This window comes from Taudactylus pleione, unplaced genomic scaffold (genome assembly GCF_031769625.1).
Source record: "Taudactylus pleione unplaced genomic scaffold, aTauple2 ptg000114l, whole genome shotgun sequence".
Classification (NCBI taxonomy): Eukaryota; Metazoa; Chordata; class Amphibia; order Anura; family Myobatrachidae; genus Taudactylus; species Taudactylus pleione.
Window position 1 is genome coordinate 19,773,596 of NW_028284516.1, and position 21,402 is coordinate 19,794,997.

General features: G+C 39.6%; 1 protein-coding gene across 5 annotated transcripts in view; it reads left to right on the plus strand.

Moving 5' to 3' along the window:
- LOC148524991 (uncharacterized) overlaps positions 1-21,402 on the plus strand; it is a 465,228-nt gene that overhangs the window by 358,801 nt on the left and 85,025 nt on the right. For 3 of the 5 annotated variants that reach the window (XM_088471429.1, XM_088471430.1, XM_088471432.1), the window contains one exon: positions 18,824-18,898. The exons of 1 other annotated variant lie outside the window; for it this stretch is intronic. In XM_088471429.1, coding sequence (XP_088327555.1) covers positions 18,824-18,898 — 75 coding nt within the window. Of the gene's footprint in view, positions 1-7,984; positions 8,053-18,823; positions 18,899-21,402 lie in introns of those variants that run through there. One more of the 5 variants, XM_088471434.1, reaches the window with a different exon arrangement.

Sequence of the window (21,402 nt, forward strand, 5' to 3'; positions counted from 1 at the left end):
CATCAGCGGCAAAGTTCAACGCAAGAAAAGCGCATCAGAAATACATCTCAAATGTATTCCGCTATGAGAACCTGCTAAATGTACTTTTATTTTTTTATTTTATTATTATTTAGCAAAGTATCAAATGTTCATCCAAACTGCAAAAACTAAAAACCTTGAAGTACCACACGTCAGGTATTGTATGTATAGGAATTTAAACTTAGCCTTTGTTTTTATTATATGTCTAGCATTGTGACTTTCCTTTCCATTTTAAAGAGATTGCCAGACAGCTCCAGAAAACTTTGAAGCATCGAATGAAATATTTACACATATCTCAATATTGCATTTTGTCAGCAGTTTTGAAATACCTCCTTAATTGGGAGTCTTTCTCCCCACTGGGGAACTGGAGACTGTGTGGCTGTAAGGTGGCTCCCTGAAGAGGAGGGAGAACTTTCAAAGTTAAATCTTAAGTTATTTTAATTCAGCATAGGTAAAATTGTGAACGTGTTTTAAATTGTGTTTTTTGAATCTTAGCAGCAGAAGGCAGCGCAGTGCGTTGGCCTATTTATAAAATTAGAGGGCTGCACCTGGTAAAAGTCCTGTTTTGAAACTTCGCCACATTATAATCAAAAACTGTTCTTTTAAAATTCCCCCACAGCTCTGATTATCATCATCCAGAGGGCCGGATTTTTATTTAAGTGCAGCGACTTGCATTAAATGCTTCCAGAGCCTTATGGCTATGGAGACAATCAGTTGTATCTTACAGGGGAGGATAATTAATTACAACTAAAACGTTTTAGTAATTAATACTAAAACGTTTGCTCTAGTCATTTACTGCATAAACAAATTCTAATTACACAGGTTTGCCAGCCTTTGAAATCGAAAAACGGTCGCTGTTCGTGTTAGCTTTACTAGAGGAAGGTTTAAACAAACGTTTCTGTTTTATTTCCTCTAAAATATAATAAAGACTTTGCATAAGATTTATTAGGCATGAGGGCTTATTGTTAAGAAAACAGCTGTCCAGTATTGAGGATTACAGTAACAAGAGCTTACCCTAATGGCGTCATGTATAATATTAAAAAGTAAAACTTTTTTTTATTATTAAAGTTTTGAGAGGTAAATAAGATCTAAGGATATGTTATGACATGTAACCTTTAACATATTTCTATTTAAAATGCAGGTCACTAAAGCAACAGTTACCAGCTAATAACATTAGAACTTTATTATACAATGTTAATTGTAATAAGCTGCAATTTTTATTAGTAATATAAATTTTTGCTGTGTAATCTCCACAATGTTTATTTTTCTGTTGTTTTTGTGTTCGTAGTTATTTACTACCTTTAAGTGCTTTTGCTCATGTATACATGATATATATATATATATATATATATATATATAGCTGTAACTATGGGTTGTCCTACATGACACGTGTCAGTCAAGGGGTGGACACTGCTCGGCACTTACAAATGTTAACCCCTGGGAAGCCCATAGCAGCATGACACTGTTGAAGGCTCTCTGCAAATTACCCCAGCCAGCCTTGCCTTTAGCTCAGAGCTCCAGGTTCTGGACTCTGCTATGATCTTGTGACCCAGAAGTGCAGCACACACAATGTCATAATGTCAAGATGAAGATGAGAAGAAGTTTGGTAGTAAAGCCCTTCACTTTGCCAGGGGTACCCAGGCTCCTATCAATGGTACTGACTTTAAATGGTAGCTATGAATTTCTTGTGGGCATTAGCAAAATAGATGGCACACAGGACAAAAATGGCAGTCTCGATGAGGCCATCACCTCTAACAACCTTGTTCCCTGGAATACTATATCCCTAGGATTTCAACTTAAGATAGTAGTAATTTATCGCAACACTAAGTACAACAACAGGTGTTTGGAGAAGTACCCATAAAAAATTGTAATTTACTTGGGAGCAACCTTCAAAAATGATGCAGATCCAGACCAGAGATCAATCCAGGGAGATATCCCTGTAGTCACCATGAAGGTCTGCAGACAGAGCTCAGACCAAACAGCAGAGTCCAGTACAGGGCAAAGGTCTAATCCAAGCAGAAATCAGAAAGAAAGATCTGGCAATCAGGCAAAAGAAGCAACAGTGGTGATCTAGTACTGAGCAATGGGACTGCATGTTTCATAAGAACAGGGAGCCAATCATTATCTCCGCTGGGGCTGGAGAACTGTACATGGTTGCATAGCAATTACAAGTGAAAGAAAATAGTATATAAAGTTCATATTTTCTTCTTAGATTCCATTGTTAATCTTAAAGAGAGCAAACAAAATACTGTAAAAATCAATTATAAGCAATTTTTATAGATGAGACAAAAATAAATGTTCTACTTAAATCACAAAAGAAATTAGATTTCACTTTAAATTAAAATTTGTGCACTGTCAGTGACTATAGCTGACAGACCCCCATTTGCAAACCCCCAGCATCTTGCAGCTCCCCACAGTCCTCTCCTGCGATTAGATGAAAGAGAGAGGGGAGGGGGGATAAGATGAAAGAAAGGAAGAGGACAGAGATGAAATGGGGAAGGGGGACAGAGATGAAAGAGAGAGATAGACAAGGGCAGGGGGGAAAGGAGGGACAGAGATTAGAGAGTTATACAAGTTGTAGGGGCAGTGATGGATGGGTGAGGAAGACATCTGTCAGTTCTTGGAGCTGGCACCTCCACACATGTTCTCCCACTCAGCCCACTCCTATCGCAACACTCCGTGTGGTGGGCATCAGGCTGGAGAGACATGTGGTGGCATGAGGCTGGAGAGACACAGGGGGTGCATGAGGTTGAAGAAGCAGGATGAGCATGAGACTGGGGCATGATGCTGTAGAGAACACTGAGGCTGTAGAGAACACTGAGGGATGGGGCTAGAGAGGTACACAGGGGATGAGACTATATGGCCACACTAGCTAGTCACCTGATGATTATTGGTTTTATAGAAATGGTAATAATAATAGTTGCTATTTATTAGTAATTTATAGATACAATTCTCAACTGCCAAATCTATTAAAACAAATTGACCTATAAATCATCATGTTTTTCAAACTCTATGGGAAAAAAAATCACCAGACATCACACAATCACTGAAATCACCAATGATAAATAGAGATAATCTACTACAGTATATGAAAAGTTGATTTAGAAAATTCAGAAAAAATATTTCCACTGATTTCAGAAGCTCACTAGCTTTTTTAGTTCAATTCAATGGTCCCATTTATTTTAATGGACTGTCTACATACAGTGCATTCATTGAAATGAAAGGGGAAACACGGACAAGGATGCATACTTCTCTGAGATTCAGAAATACTGCCAGTGAATTCACCTGTTTCAATCAAAGTATATCGCTAAAAATCAAAATTAGAGAGTTAGGACAAAGAATACCTGTTTTATTATTTTCCCCGGATTCCAAGTTTGATCAATTTTAATGTTAAATATCAGCCAATCAACTTGCTCTATCTGAAATCGAGAATTGTGTAGTATAAGAAATAAAGTACATAATATTTTAAAGTAAAGTATATTAGAAGTCAGATACTTGCCATGACCTGTATAAAACAGCAGTAAAGTCTGCTGTTGTATGGTCACAGAACTCCTCCGTGACCTCTTAAATTTGCTTTGCTGTAGCCAAATTATAATAGAACAACAAATTCTAAATATATGTCCATGGCACTCATTCAATTCTCTTTCCAGCCATAGAAAATGGTGCAAAGACTGCACTAATTAAATTAGAGCAACTAGGGGAACAATCATGGATAACTTTATTTTTCTCCCCCATGTTGCCTGCTTTCACCTTGGAAATGCTTATAAAATACAAAATATTTGTTCCAATAGTTTTTAAAAAGAAAACCATAACTGTCTGACACAAGTCGCGGTCACGACTTGTTCCTCTCCAGCAATTTACCTCCTTCCAACAGTATTGTTCCAGTTCCATCGGTTGCTAGGCAATCCGGATGCCTCAGGGTTTCACGTGTTTTCCACAACACGGCATGATTGGTTCCTTCTCGTATTTGTGCATGCTGGTCTTTTGTGCCTCGCCGACTGTACCGTTCCTTGTGGATCTCCCGGCTCGGCTGCATGTTCAGCATTCCTTGTGGATCTCCCGGCTCGGCTGCATGTTCAGCGTTCCTGTTGTTCCAAGTGAAGTGAACTCTGTTTCTCTGGGACCCCAGCCACTCCATCAGCTTACAAGCTGCTACAGGCTCCCTAGCCACTCCATCGGCTCTCCAGCCACTCCAACAGCTTACAAGCTGCTACAGGCTCCCTAGCCGCTCCATCGGCTCTCCAGCCACTCCAACAGCTTACAAACTGTTACAGGCTCCCTAGCTACTCCATTGGCTCTCCAGCCACTCCATCAGCTTACAAGCTGCTACAGACTCCCAAGCCACACTATCGGCTCTCAAAGCCGCATCACCAGCTCTCAAGCTGAACCATCAGTCCTCCAACTTGTACTACTGGCTCAAAGCCGCACCATTGGCTCTCAAAGCCACATCACCAGCTCTCAAGCTACACCATCAGGACTCCAACTTGTACTACCGGCTCAAAGCCGCACCATCAACTCTCAAAGCTGCATCACTGGCTCTCAAGCCACACCATCAGTTCTCCAACTTGTACTACCGGGTTAAAGCCGCAACATTGGCTCTCAAATCTGCATCACCGGCTCTCAAGCCGCACATCAGTTCTCCAACTTACACTACTGGCTCTAAAGCCACATTACCGGTTCTCAAGCTGCACCGCCAGCTCTCCAAGTTGTACTACCGGCTCTAGTTGTATCACTGACTTTCTTACTGGTATCCAGTATCTTATGCTATCCTGTGGTTCCCATAGGTAATTCGTGTAAATCACTACTACTCCGAGTTTAAGTCCAGGCGGCCACTTTAGTACCGTTGAACGTTTCTAGTTCTAAGGGAACAGCGGGCGGCTATACTTGGCAGAAGACCTCCCTAGCCTGTGTTCTAGGAGATTTACATGGAGCAGCCTAGGGAATCATAACACTGTCCTAGAAAAAAAACTATAAAATTGTTTGGGTAGCTCCCAACAGGTCATGTTTTCGCGGTTGATGTCTGTAGAATTGTGTCTGTGGGCCTGATTCCAAGATATACGCTAATGCAATTGCAACTGCGATCTCTTACGGATTGCAGTTGCTAAAATATGCTAATGCCTTCCAAAGCTTAGCTTAGCATTAGGGCTGCCACTGCTGCCTTATCATATCCATCCGATGACAATGTAAACTGGTAACATCGACCCAGATTGAGCAGCCACATAGCTTGTAAGTCAAGTCTAACCTGAATCAAACACTGCGGCTCTCCTGACATGCAGAGAGCTCTATTATACATGCCCATGAAATGGACCTTAAACGTTCCCGACACACCTACGTTTACCCAGCCACCCCTGCTAATGCCCTCAAATGCTATCTTCCTGTCATTCACTTTGCGAGTGAATCCTCTGTGTGAGCATGATCACAATACAATCACTGCATGTGTGCAGTGCGGCATTCACACAAATGCAATGGCTAACAATTGCTTGATCTGAAGTGTCTGCATTGAGTAAGTCTCAGAATCAGGCTCTGAGTTAATAGATTAACTCACCAATGCATTATTAAAGAAATCCACAAAACATGACCAGTTGTAGGTACATGAGGACTGGTGTTGAAAACCACTGGACTAAAAAATAAGTTCTTGTAATTTAAGAGTTAAATTTAAAGGATGAAAACGTAATGGTAATCAAGTATATAGTCATCAGTAAACAGCCATGGCAATACCCAATCCAAGCCCTGGTATGTAGCTTAGTGTCAAAAGATGACCCTACTAGGGGTTTGCATTTTTCCCAATGAATTCTCAAATTCAAAACCTCACAATTCTTGAATCTTAAATAAAAAATGTACAAAATTTGAACAAGACAAACAGTATTCAACCATGCTTAAGTTTAAATGCCCTATATAGCGTTTTTTATGGTTTTTATTGTTATTTCAAACTTGAACTTCAAATTCAAGAACAATAAAGTTCACTGTTTGAATAAAAAAAGTAAAAAAATACTATAAAATTTAACTTTTTAAGTTAAAACTTCAAACCACAAAAATACTAGTTGAAATCAAATAAACAGTCTAAAAAAAACCCCACAAAACATATCACAAAAAAGTGTAAAGTCCTTGAACCAGTCAAATGCAATTTGATCTCGCCCCAGTTAGAATTTTTTGGGCATTTGTAGAAATCATCTCTGGAAATGGTAATGGGATATAGAAACTGTAAAATATTTACATGATCCATGACCACATGTCAATTACTCTTACAACTTTTTAGATCCTCAATTTTGTTAAACAATTATAAGAGACTGTTCATGTTGTCCATTAACTATGGTCCAACTGGAATTAAAATTTTAAGGTTTTTAAAACAGAGGCTTCCATGGGAAAATATATTATGAGGAATAATATACCCCCTAATGTAAAATTCAAGGATTTAAAAATTGCTGTCCAGTTCTTGTAATATTCATACATAGCACAGTAACTTGTGCATTATCCCATACTTACATCCCTTCCAACACTCAAGAATAAGGATTGGACCAAAGAATAAGTCATAACCCTGCTCTACTGTCTATCATCCTTAGCCCACAGAGCAATTGTAGCACACATTTATGCACATATTGCTAATTCTTTCATAGGGTGGAATCAGTCACACAACAAATGTTTTTACTAAACCATTACGTCTTTTATTTTATTATTAATATTCTACATCTGATGCATACATGATCTTTTCTTTTCCTCTGTTTTGAAGGTTTGACCGTGGAAATCTCCCTGTTATTTAAATCTGACCAAACAGCCAATTACATTTCTCTCTAATCTGTATATAAAACACAGTTCACACTACCTGTCCTTATTCTATGAACTCTGTATGATTATAATTGTCAAACAAGTGCATTTAAAATGTGAAAACATCATGATTGTGCCAAGTTTGCGTAGACTCCACTATGTACAGGTAGAACATAATTTCACGCTCCTTCCCAAGAGCAACATGTCCTGACTTTGTTTTTTTGTTTTTAATTGTTGGCAGCTATACTGATATTGAGCAGGACCTAAGGGAAAATAAGGACATTAAAACCTTCTTTCAATGACTCACTCTGGGTGCCTATAGGTCCTTATTGCTGTGAAATTAGCTGCATAAAATGGGATAAAGTAATTATTAATTTTAATGTTTAGTTCACTTATTTTTGCAAGTTAATTTACATCAGATCAAATAAGATGAATTTAACAAAATAATAAAATTTTTACTTTTTCCCGATTTTATTTCTAAATCAAATATTTACTGGCATTTCAGCATTTACCTGATTCAAGTACTGATTATTGCTTCCCTCTGGTAAAGTTTTGATAAGACTTGTGTAATTCATGTGTAATTCAACATAATATTAAAAGCATGCTCGTTTCCTTGGGCTTCAAAAAGTATTTGGCAAAGCCAAATCATCTGACTAGCGTCCGCATACCCCGTGAGATGAAATTGTTAATTTACATGTAATACAGAAACAAAATGTGCAAATATAAAATAATAAAATGTGTATAGTCTTATTATTCATTTCTAATTAGGATGTATTGTTTTTATTCTAGAGGGGATTTTGCGTTTAATGTACTAATGTGTTGTAGGTGTATTGTGAATGTTTGTATTTAATATGTTCTATTTCATGTAAGTACTTGGCTTGTAGTCAATCCGAAGTTATATTCCTTGTATACGGTTGTATACTTGGCCAATGAGGCTGATACTGATTCTGATTTATTTGCAAATGTGTATAACTCTTTTTTAGAGATGTGCGCAGATCACTGTGTTTTGATTTTGGCAAAGCCACCCTCAAATGTTATTGTTTTGATTTTGATAAAACCACCCTCAAGTGTTTTGGTTCTTTTCAGCTTTGGTTTTGGATTTCTTTAAAATTGATAAAACAGCTAAAATCATGTAATTTGTATCTGTTTACATGCAATGCAAAACCAGAGATTCAGTGTTTAAATCCGAGTTCCGACTTTACAGCAGATCCGACCCATGACTCGATTCTACTGGTAACCCCAAAAGTGACCTGAGCCAGGACTCTATTCGACTCGGAACCCCAAATTGCAGGCGTGTTCAATTTTCAGGAAAACTGAACCACTCATCTCTACGTTTTTTACATGTAGAATACTGGCTTATAGTAGTTTTCTGGGGAAGGTAGCGTTTTTATTTTTGGAGATAAACTCCTCCCCTTACAAGCACCTGTGTAAGCCAATAAATTAAATGAGCAACTTGCATTTTGTGTATCACTGACCTAAATTGTAATACAAGCTACTACAGTAGTTAGGCACTAACACAACATTTTGCAAACATGTCAAATTTACATAATTTTTCATTTTCACATGATGACGTTGGTTATTTTAAATTATATATTAAAATTGTAATGATTTTTTTGGAGAATTTTATTATTTTTTTTCTCTTAACTATCATCACACACAGATCTGCTGGGACTATTTTCACAAGTTGCCGCTTTTCTTGATCAAACGGAGAAAGGAAAACATAATTGTTAGCAGTACATAGGCCAACCTTGGCTCGCAATCATCAAAAATAGTTTTCACATATTAAATTTGTATCAGGTAAATTTAATCCCTTCCCTGCAAGGGTTTGGATTCTTCAGCCTTACTTCTGAAAATCTCTGCTGTTTTATTCTTTTATTTTTATGAGGCCGTATGTCCAAGTACAAATTAATTACGTTTTGTAATTGCAGATCTGTCAATCATTAGCTGGATATACCATCTCTGTCTCATCAGTTGATTTCTAACATTTGAGGTTGCCACTGCAACTGCAAAATTATATATAATTTCCTAAATGAGAAACAGTATCTCTTAAATTTGCAGATAATTTTGTATCTATTAGTTCTGCACAGGCATACTGTGCTCCTAACTGCTGTAGCTTATATTTTACTGAACAAATTATCATAGTCTATGATTAACTTAACTGATTTCTCCCAGTTGTCTTATACCGTAAGTCTGTGAACAAAAGTTTAAAAATAAAGAAAAAGACCAAGAATTGCTTAAGATAAGGATTTTTTTTCTGCTCCATGCACATAGAAAAAGTCACCATTACTACATGCAAATTATAGACAGACAAATATACTGAACCACAGCGCAGAATGCTCAGTCTGGTGTAAGCCCCGGGAAAACCCTTGATGTCAGTGGGTTCCATATCATTATCTTCACATGTATAATCAAAATAAGTTCCAATACACATTCACTTCTAAAAAATACACTTAGAATTAAAATAAGCAGTCAACAAGCCAAGTGTAATGGGATACTTCATACCAAGAGGTATATGGTATGAGTCCCAGCAATACACTAATGTCCGCTACCTGAGCAAGAAGCAAAACTGCCTAACTCAACATGCAATTTGGGCTGTACGGTATACTGCTTTGTGTTCTTTCCCTATGTCACATCTACTCAGACTATGGAGAGTCGATGAAGGAAGTTGTTCATTATGAGTATGCAGACCAACTCTCTAGCCAAGTCAGGCCACTGCATGCAGACTATGAAATTCCATAACTAAACATGCATGTCAGAATCCTTTCTGTTCTTTTCCCATGTAATGGTTACTCAGAGCCGCAACACTGTAGAGTAGTGGTTCTCAACTCCAACTCTCAGCAACTCATGTTTTGTTTCTGACTGTGGAAGCAAGTGGGATAATTACTGACCTACTGCAGCAAAAGGATTATCTCACCTGTGCCTGATTAAAGAACTCAACAAAACATGACCAGTTGGAAGTACTTGAGGGCTGGAGTTAAGAACCACTGCTGTAGAGAATTGATATGGCAAACTGTTCAAGAGGGTATAGATGAGTATGCAGCCCAACTCTCAAGACAAGTCAGGTAATTTAATACAGACTAGGAAATTCAATAATTCAACCGTGAATCGGGCTGTATACTACTTTATTCTCTTTTCCTATGTCACAGCCAGCCAAAAACGCAATATTGTAAAGACTTAATGAAAGAAGTTAAGAGAAAAAAATACATAAGTATGCAACTCTCAAGCCAAGTCAGGTCATTGTATACAGTGTTTTTCTTTTTTCTCAGGTACAAAGGAAGCATAGAAAAATTTGTGTAAAAAACATAGCAAAAGTGACAAGTTCTCTTTAAACAAATGTAACCAAATTGAATTATCCCTGGATATATCTTTTGCATTTGCTGTAAACTTTTAAAATTAATGAAAACATTGACATATTTACCTATTCCCCTAACAGCATGAGTGTAAGCACCTCTTCAAATAAGACTTGTTTATTTGTACCACTAGAACAGTGTTTCCCAACCTCGGTCCTCAAGGCACACTAACAGTCCATGTTTTAGTTATATCCATGCTTCAGCACAGATGGTTAAATCAAAATAACTGAGGCACTAATTAAGACATCTGTGCTCAAGTATGGCTATCCTTAAAATCTGAACTGTTAGTGTGCCTTGAGGACCGTGGTTGGGAATCCCTGCACTGGGATGTAGCTTAAAAAGACAAATCTGGTTCAGTGTCTCTTCATTTGATGATTAGAAAACTCCTCTCTTGCACTTGAGAGCCCAACAATAGCTGAGCTGCCTTATTCTCATTCACGATGAGCCCAAAAAGAGTGAAACCACTTCATTCCCGTTCTCTTTCATTACTTAAACCACTTTTAGTTTATTAATTTTTTTTCTTTTGTCCTTTGCTAAACAGAATTTATTAAAAATGTTCACACTTTACCTCATAATTTATTATTATTATTATTATTATTATTATTATTATTACTACCAGGTATTTATATAGTGCACACCTATTACACAGCGCTTTTATAGAGAGTATTTGGCCATTTGCATCAATCTCTCCTGAAGTGAAGCCAGGGCCAGCGCTTAGGCAGCTACCTAGGGTTACCGGCCACTGGAGGGCAAATCTGAGACCCCCCTAACTATGGAGGGTGCAGGAGGTGCGATTGCTATGGTGCGATTGCACCCCCTGCACCCTCCATTTGCCGGGTGCCCGCTGAGATCGTGTTACCCCGCTGGCGCCAGCCGGAGGACGGAGCTCACTCCTGAGCTCCGGCTGCCGGATCCCGCAGTGCACTATGGGAGTGACGTAATGATGTCACTCCCATAGTTTCGAGGAGCAGGCGCCGGGGTCGGCAGCAGGCACTGGAGCGGGGTTTAAGGCAAGTATTATTTTTTGTTTGTTTGTGCGTGCAGGGGGGGCTTACTACAGGGGGCACTAATGGGGGCATCATATGGGGGTACTACAGCGGGCTTACTACTGGGGGCATCATATGGGGGCACTACAGGGCCTTACTATTGGGGGCACTACAGGGGCCTCACTACTGGGGGAATTATAGGGGGGGCACTATGGGGAGCACTACAACTGGGGGCACTTCAAAGAGCATTACTACTGGGGCACTGCAGGGAGCATTACTACTGGGGGCACTACAAGGGCATTACTACTGGGGGCACTGCATGGAGCATTACTATTGGGGGCAGTACAAGGGCATTACAACTGGGGGCACTACAGGGGCCCTTACTACTGGGGGCACTGCATGGGGAATCATCCCTTTAATGCGGGTCATGTGAATATTATTAGGGTGCTGTGTATGTGTCTGTGAGCTGGGCAGAGGCTTTGGGGGAAAACAGTGCTGTGTAGCAGTAATGCTAACCATTACACCATCCATGCTGCATTTATATACATTTATATAGATTTACTTTGTTTGTACCAAGGCATATCAAGATGTCATAAACCTTAATCCAGAGCTTCCCAAGCATGGATATTCTTAATACATGGACTATAATGGTGAAGTTTGGGAACCTCTGCCTTTTGTACTGGTTTTTCTTGGAGGCTCAGGGATGACTGCATCAAGTTGGTCTGCTGTGAGAACAAATGTGCACATCTTTTAATGGGAGTATCTAGCTGAACTGGCTGTGTTGTGCTGTTCCCTGCTGAGTGTTGGGATGTTGGACCAGCTGTTTTGATTTGTGCCCACATGGAAAAAAAAAGCATTTTTTTATTGTAACTCCTTAAAATAAGGAGTGTGTCTCAGTTAACTAGAGATTTGACCCCTCTCATCAGTTCAAAGATACTTGATTTGTATATGTCCTTGGAGTTGGAAAACAACAGACTTCGGTCTCTAATTTTAATTGAACAATGCATATTACTCTGAATGTCCTTATTTATTGCACAGGTGACACTTGGTCAAACATTTTTCTAGGAGAAAAATGGAAAAGTTTAATTTAATTGTGGGGGAGGGTGGGACTTTGATGTGATTTTTGTTTCTATCTACTATGGGTAATTATATCTTCATAATTTTGGAGGAATAATGTATATGACTGTACAGTAGTGATTCTAAGCAATCATGTGCATGCATCTATGTATGTGCTAGCTGGACAATTAGGTGCATTGTTGCAGAAGTTAAAGTCCTGTATGCCTTCAGTTATTCAGTGTCATATCACTTTCAGTGTGTTAACTGTTATTCTAGGTTGGCCTTTTCAGTCCCGCATAATTAATGACATTTATACTTTTCAACTTGTGCCATAGTGAACAAGCTTAATAGGTTAAAGTTTTATTCAAAATGGCTGCACAGCAACTTCCTTTTACTAATGTAATATTACAAGGAGTTCAGACTATTAAGAACTTGAGAAAATTGTTATTAATGTACATAGCAAGTTATTTGAAGGTCACTTAAATGCAGCTGTTGTCTCTATACAGCGAGTTCAGACCTTTTGTAGGCTAAACTACAATAATTCTCAGCCTACTGCACTGCAAACCCATAACACTACTGAGACAACAGTATGTGTAGATTACAACTGCACTTATTATGCCTGAAATGTCATAGTTGTGCTATTCAAAATTTGTAGAAATATATATATTTTTATTACATTTCATTTGCTGTAAAATTTATAACATCAAAATGATTTTGTGTAACTTTTCTCCATGTTTAGAATTCATCTCCATTGCTCATGGTTTGTACAGATCATCGTTAATTTCCATGAAACATTAACAGAAATTCTTATACAGTATTTTTACATTTGTGCTGTGCTATTATCAGTGCTGCTATCCTTGGGCATGTCACTTTATGAGGATGAGCTCCTTCATATAATTCCATTATCCTATTCTCTTTCTGAATTTAAAGCAAATTTTTTTTTGTTTTTGTATTTTTCTTTTTGTTTGAGACAGGTCTTTTCTTCTCATTTTACCCACCCACAATTGTATACCGATGTCAAACTGTTGTCAAGAAAACAGTGTCAAACTGGCTGTATTTTTAATTCTCCCATTCAAATTAGAGCCTAAGCAGTCAGCGCTATGACAGGATGTCTAATCAGCCGTAGATTTTCTCTGTCTCTCGAAACATACAAGACAGCTGTTTGCAGTTCATTCCATACGTCAAGTTGACAAGAGTATCTCATAATGGCATTATGTGATATATCGTGAGGGGTGGTGACTTTTCTTCTGTTGTTCCTTTCATAGGAACTTTATTATAATTTTAATGCATAAATGGAAAACATCAAATAATCAGTGGATGGTAAAAAAAAAAGTTAGAATTTTTTTTCTTTTTTTGCTGTAATTTAGGCATTATCCATTTTCCATGTGCAAGTCATTGAATGAATATGTTTTTTATCATAGAAATAGAAAAGAAATTCATATGTCCACAGAGGCAGAACATTAAGTAAAAACATATAGCGAGCAGCAGCTGTTAAGAGTGTGTATTTTTTTGTGGCCGATTGAAATTGATACCTTTTTTCTTTTTACGCCGATCTTTAATAGGGTATTGGTTAGCAGGGCATTTATCTCCCATTACACAAGTCCTTTTCAATTAAACATTGATATCTGAGTATACTTTTGAACATACAGTACAATGAAGGCTTCATTATTAGTTGCTATGGCCAAGGTCAGGACTATATCAAAATAAAGCTGAATATATGAATAGAGCTCACTTTCCTTTCACAATTCTTCACGTTACTTTTGTTGATGTATTATGCTGACATTTTTCGTAGGTATAGCACATGCTTCATTTCAGTGTGTATACGCCTAACTGTTCATGCTGGTTTTCCATGTTCTTTAGAGCTTCTTTTTTTTTGGGGGGGGGGGGGGTATTAATGACAAGATTTAGGGAGGGAGATAAAGGGAATTGTCCACTCAGGGGTGTAACAAGATAATTGAAGGCCCCATGGCAAAAGTTTGTAAGGGCCCCTATGTACCATCCAATGCTGAAAAATGTATGTAACATGTAACTTGACAAGGAAGATGGGCCCCCCTCAGCTCTGGGCCCCATAGCAGCTGTACCCTTTGCACCTATGGTAGTTATGCCCATGTGTCCAGTACTACATGAAGCTGGAACTGGGATTGGAACTGGGGGTCATCTCCAGCAAGTCTCTCAGGGAGGGATGTGTCAAAGTACATTTTATTATGCAGGTTTTTAAAGTGGCATTATTTATTGTTCTGCACTTTACTATTGCATTGGTTTGTTACTGTTGTAAAAGACACCAAAAGAAAGCCAAAGAAAGCTCTTATGCCCCACGAGAAGTTTCTGTCCTCTATCAATGAGCTTGCTGCATTAGGACACTGCATTACAGCTTGATAGGTCTGCTGCCCTAGTCAAACTCCACACTCTCTAGTTAACCGCAAACCAATCACTGGATTGGAAACTGAACATCATGCAAGAAAACTATCTATTCCTCATGTAGTACATACCTGAGGGTACATTGTAATTAAATTTAGCTTTGTATGTATAGGGATACATTTTGAATGCTATTAAAGCTAATTCAGTTTTAAATGCTCCTTGACTATTTGTTCATTTTATATTATCGTCGTTATTCACTTATTAATACTCAAAAAAGAATGTTTATTTTGTGTACATTCGGACAGACATTTTCACTTCTTCCCTGCTAATACATTATACATTATTATGCATGGTTATATCTATATCTAATCTACATCTATATCTAATTTCAAATATTAATTGAGGAACATTTTCAAATATACCATCTTAAAAAGATTTACGCTGTATAGATATCTACTATATGTCAATGGAATCTTAGCTTTCTCTAATGATTATTGTCATGCAAGACCGTTCCTCATTACCACGCAGATTCCATAGTAAAAAAACTTATTTATGCTGTTATTAGGAGTATTGAATATCATTTTGGTTACATATTAAAGATTTTCCCAGTTTGAAATTAACAATAGAGCTCACTGAGATTTCTCTGTTTTGCTAAAGTGTTGGTATAGAAAGTAAAACATGTTGGGCTTATAGCTAAAGGTGAGTGATGGAGTAAAATTCACTAAAGCTGGCCATACACCAGACCAACTTTCCTCCATCCATCCAACTAGTTGGTTGGTTGGTATGAAAATCTGGTAATGTATGGGAGCACATGACAATCAGCCATTTGATCCCAAACGCCAGAAAACACGAAAAAGGTCTTTCAGGCAAGCTGGTTACATCTGTATGATTTAAAAAAAACTTGTCTGAACAACAGCTTTCACCTGTTTTCCGGTGTTTGGGAGCAAATGGCTGATATTTGCTCCTATGTATTGCCGAAATTTCATTCTAACCAACCAACTAGTTGGATGGTTGGAGGAAAGTTGATCTGGTGTATGGCCAGCTTAAGTGTAGTTAAAAAGTGCAAGAAATCTGGATTACAGTCTATTCTTCCACTGCAGACTTCTGGCATAGGACCATCACTTGTAAATGGACATTCAGTAGTAAGCCCACATCTATATTTTCCACAGTTTCACCAATGTGAAGCTGGCATTGAGGGGTTGTTGCCCTAAGCTTTGCCAAGTTATTTTGTTTGAGCGGAGGTTTACACAGTGATTCCTGACCAGATGGGCACCTGCTTACTGGAGGGGCTGTCTCCTAGCCGCCACTGTATCTCACGTAAGGTAAAGGACCCTGTGTTGTTTGGGTCACGGTGTAAATTAATAGGCACCCATTGATCATACAATGGAATGCATACAATTTAGGGTCATGTATCTTATTAGCCGCAATAAGCCACTTTTCAGCAAAGAACAGCTTATCGTGCGAAAAATACTCATCGGGCAATCCTAGACTATTAGTCGCATTTTTTGCAATTGCAAATTTTACATAGCCAACAGTAGCAACCATCTCTGAGCAGGTGAAAAGTTGTGTAAAACCCCTATTTTAAGGTAAAAATGTCGGGATTTGATCCAGAACCACTGGGACACCCGACTAAATGACTAATTAGGCAAAAATTATTTTTTAATTGGCTTAATTGGGACAATTTTGACATGCCATTTTTGGGGTGAATAAAAGTGCTTGAATATGGGTTTAAAGTAGTGGATCAGGAATTTTGGGTATGGATGTGACAGGTGTTTTAAACATTGCAGAAGGCTGCACCAGGTGTATTTTTAATATTTTTTAAAAGTGCTCTAAAATTACACAAAAATATACTTGCACCCATTTTAATGTACCTCTAATTTAATTGCAGCATTTATTTTGGTCCCAAAAAATATTGCTTTCTATAATTTTTCACTGTAATAGAAAAATTCATATAACAGTCATTTCACACAATTTAAGAACCCCAAACCCTTTGATTATGGCCACTAACAGTCTTCTATACTATTCCAATATCTTACAGTAGTTTACCTTTTTTGGGAGGTACAGGCTGATTTCCCCATTTTATCCAGTACTTTTTGCAAGTTATCCCTGTGAGAATTATTGTGCAAATTTGTAAGGACATCTTTTGCAATAGGATCGCCCAATTAGCGGGAGTGTGCATACTTGCGAAAAGTGACATATTTGGGCGAATGGTGCGATAAGTTTACATCTGCGAAAACTTAATGTTTTCACGGCTAGGTAAACTCATTGCAACCATAACTACCAGCTACCACATAGCTTACTGCTAACAGATGAAGTCCTGCAAAGATTTTGCCAGTTGGCGGGTTGACCGATGACATCCAGCAAGAGTGGTGAATGGTGGAGAACCTAGCAGAACACATCTGGTGACATTTAACAACTGTACAACTATAACATTTAAACTATATATTAAATTATTGTTCAAACAATCAATGCCAAAACTTTACTTCCAAATATGCTGGAAGTAAATTCTCTCACCACAAGTTGTTGTTCGCAGTTTCGAATCAGATATGAGTTCGATTAGACCAAGAGTTAAAGTAGGCCAGAAAGGTCATGATGTCTCTTCCATACTGTAGTTTCGAGGAGTGGTCGGACTGCCAGACCAAGTGGCAGCGGACACAGGAGCAGGGCTTAAGGTAAGTATTGTGTTTGTATTTTTATTTTTATTTTTTTGTGTAAGGGCCACTACTACTAGGGGCACTACTACTGGGGGCATTACTACTATGGGCATTACTACAGGGGACAATACTACTGGGGCATTACTAGTGGGTGCACTGCTACAGGGGACATTACTATTGGGGGCATAGCATAGAGGGCACTGCATAAGGGACATCACTACTGGGGGTACTGCATATGGGGCACCACAACTGGGGGCACTGCATAAAGGGCACCACTACAGGGGGCATTGCATAAGGGGCACTACTGTTGTGGGCATTATGTGTAAGGAGCACTACTGCTGTGGGCATTGTATAACGGGCACCACTGCTGTGGCCATTGTAAAAGGGGCACTACTATTGTGGGCATTGTGTATAAGGGGCACTAGTGTGGACATTGTGTAAAAGGGGCACCACTGTGTGTCATAAAATGAATAAGGGACACTACTACTGTATGTGGTGTAATGTGAATCAGGGGCACTATGGGTCTCATTCAGACCCGCTCGCAAGCGCCTATGCACTCACAAGCGGGTCGATGTTGAGGCCCTGCGCACGTGCAGCGGCCTCACTGCGCGTGCGTAAGCCCCGGTGCGATAGAGAAATTCTCTCGCTCCGGGACTCACTACAAAAGGGGCGGCTGTCGATGTTGATCGACAACTTGCCCCGTTTTCTAGGCGGAGCAGGGGGTGGCTACACAAATGGAGGCGTTCCCGACGGAATGCCTGCCGTTTGGGGGCGGCCTCACTGACATCACTCATGATGTCAGTGGTGAGCTTCCGGCTCTAATAGACAAGGGTCTCGTCGCAAGCCCCGATGGTCGCGCTGGTCTTGACCATCGCTACCATCAAACTGGCCGCACGCTAAAGCTGTGGGTGGTCACCCACAGCCTAACAAGCTGCCTGGAGGCCGGCTCTGAACTTAGAAGCGGCCACCCTCATTCAAAGCAAGCGCTCGCATTTTGCGAGCGGCTCTGAATGAGGTCCTATGTGCGGTGTAATGTGAATAAGATTGTGCTACTGTGTGGCATAATTTGATTTGGGGATACTATTGTGTGACCACGCCCCTTTCTTTTGAGATCACGCCCCTTTTTTGTAGCGCACACTATTCCTTTATTGAAAAAGCGGCAAGGACAGGGGGGGAGTTCCACCATGTCTCTAGGACCACTTTAAGCACTGGGTGAGGTAATACCTCTGCGTGATTAATGCACCTATATATAAAATATATTCCCAATCACTATCCTGCAACAAGGTTTTTATTTCACTTGTGTCATTATAATATCACCATGAAGTCATAGTTTGTTTTTATATTATCTGTTTTCCAATTAAGTTTTTGTGGAGGCTACTTTGTGTAGTACCCTATTTCCTAGTATACTCTAAAATATGATGATGTTCTTGCTCTATTTATCATATATTGTTTTATTAATAAAATGCCAGTGTTTTATGTGCTATACAAATGGAACACACTTGAATTTTCTGTGTTACATGCATGGTTTATATAGTCATATCTGTTTTATATTGGTAATCACATTATTGTTTTCTTATACATACCTAATATGTATAGTGTCAATATATCCTAAGTTTTTAAATTTTTTACTCCTGAATAGGCTTGCCAATGAAAACTTAAGTGAGAAAATCCATGAGCAAAATCAGCTTTTGGCCCACCTCGCCACGGAACGAGAGTAAGTGTTTTGTTTCTACCACAAAGTTAAAAGTATTTGCTTTGGAGTTCCCTCTAAATTACAGTAATCTCTTCAACTGCCCATGTAATATTTTTCATACGGTATGTTTCTACTTAGGGTCAGCTCATTATACACTTAAAGGTAGGACTTTCATTATGAAAATACACAATTCCAAATGTGATTTTTTTTCCAGGTCAGCTGCTTATTCCAGGTTGGAGCTATAACCCACTGAAACCATTGTCAAATTATTTTTCCTGCTACCAACTAATGTAACAGGGATCAACCATCAAACATAGCTCTTATGTTTTTTTAGTAAATAGAATCTCCATATATAAAGTTACTAGTTGGTGGTGGTGATGTGGGGGGTGTAATAAAAGTACAGTAATTCATACATTAAATGTTTAGAATTTTTGTTAGTTTGTCACTGTTATCCTTTCAACAATGAATTTACTTTTATGATAGCCTTAAATACACTTCACCCATCCATCAATCGTGGCAACTTTTGGCCACGGGTGATTATAGAAGTACAGATGTGTTCTCATACACATAGCGTCTACGTCTATATATAAATCATGGCACTTCCTATACAGATTCAGACTCAATCGCACACAAATGTACAAATGTCGTACATCAATCTGATCAGTGCAATCTAGATATGTTTGTGGACCGCTGTTGTTTGGTTTTAATTTTGGATCCAGATTCATCTTCTTGTTTTGGTTTTGCACAGTATAGGAGACACATCTGTATTTGATCTTTGAAGCATATATGCCTACTTTTGAAAAAGCATTTCAGGGAGATTGTGAAAGCACCACTTATGAGCTCGGTAGTAAAGTGTATGTGTACTAGGGTGTGCACCGGCCACTTTTCTTGTTTTGGTTTTGGATCTGGAGCTTTCTTCGTGTTTTGGATCTGGATTGGATTTGCTAAACCACTTTTCGGGTTTTGTGTTTTGGATCTGTATTTTTTTGGAAAAAAGCATAAAAACAGCTAAAATCACATAATTTGTTTTTTTTTTTGTTCCTATGCTATTATTAACCTCAATAACATTAATTTCCACTAATTTCCAGTATATTCTGAACACCTCACACCTCACAATATTGTTTTTAGGCCAAAATGTTGCACCGAGGTAGCTGGATGACTATGCTAAGTGACACAAGTGGGCGGCACAAACACGTGGCCCATCTAGAAGTGGCACTGCAGTGGCAGACAGGATGGCAGTTTGAAAAACTAGGCCCCAAAAGGTGCTACACGGTGACTTATCGCGTCACCCACCGACTGCTACTGCTGGGCACATAGGACGGGACTCAGGAGAGAGATGGGCGCCGCCGAGGCCGATAGGACGCTATTCGTGGGGAACTTAGATCCCAGGGCCACCAATGAGATCCTGTTTGAGCTGTTTAACGTTAAAATTCCAAAGGACAAGGATGGAAAGTCGAAACAATTTGCTTTTGTCAATTTCAAACATGAGGCGTCTGTTCCCTATGGAATGAGGGCCTGATTCAGACCCGCTCATGAGCACTGAGCGCCCGCAAGCGGGTCGATGGTGCCCTAGTGCACATGCGCATAAAGGAGGGAGCTCCATCGTGCGCATGCGCGAGACCCGCATAGCGACGGCCAAGCTGTCGCTATGGGTCTTGCACCAAAGGGGGCGTGCTGTCGATGGTGAGTGACAGCACGCCCCCTTTGGTGGGCTTCCCGGGGGCGTTGCTGCCCAGACGGAGGCGTTCCCATGGGAACGCCTACCGTCTGGGGCCGGCCCCACTGACATCACTAGTGATGTCAGTGGGAGTGCTTTTGGCTCTGATGGAGCCAAAAGCACTCCTGGGCTTGCGGCAGCGAGACCCTACCGCAGGGTCTCATCGCAAGCCCGATGGTCGCGATGGTCTTGACCATCGCGACCATCTTTTTGGCCGCTCGCATAAGCTGTGGGTGGTCACCCACAACTATGCGAGCGGCCAGGAGGCTGCTCCAAAAATAGGTAGGAGGGCCCTGATTCAGAGCGAGCGCTCTTGTCAGAGCGTCTGGCTCTGAATCAGGCCCTGAGTTTGTTAAATGGAATCAAACTCTTTGGGAGGCAGCTGAAAATTCAATTCAGATCAGGAAGCAGCCATGGCTCTGCAGAAGCAAATGGCACAGCCTATTCACCACAAGGACATGGCAGTTTTACTGGAAACAGTCCATCGACACAGGACCGCAGGCATGATGGGAATGGGGAGTTCATGAAATGCTCTGAACTTTCACCTCCTGTTCCAAATTATCAGAGATCGTACTCTTCTCCAGACAATCTTCAAAGACAAGCAATGATGAATAACTTCTATAGGTCAGAAACCCCTCAAGGATCCAGCACAGCAATGATGGCCCAACCCAATTACTTGCCATCACATTATCTGCCTCACCAAAGTCGGTACAGTCACGGATCCGATCATTCTCCCCCACATAGATATGATTCCTCTTCCAGCCACCGATCCAGTAGAAGCCATAGCTCTCATCCTTATCATAAGGAG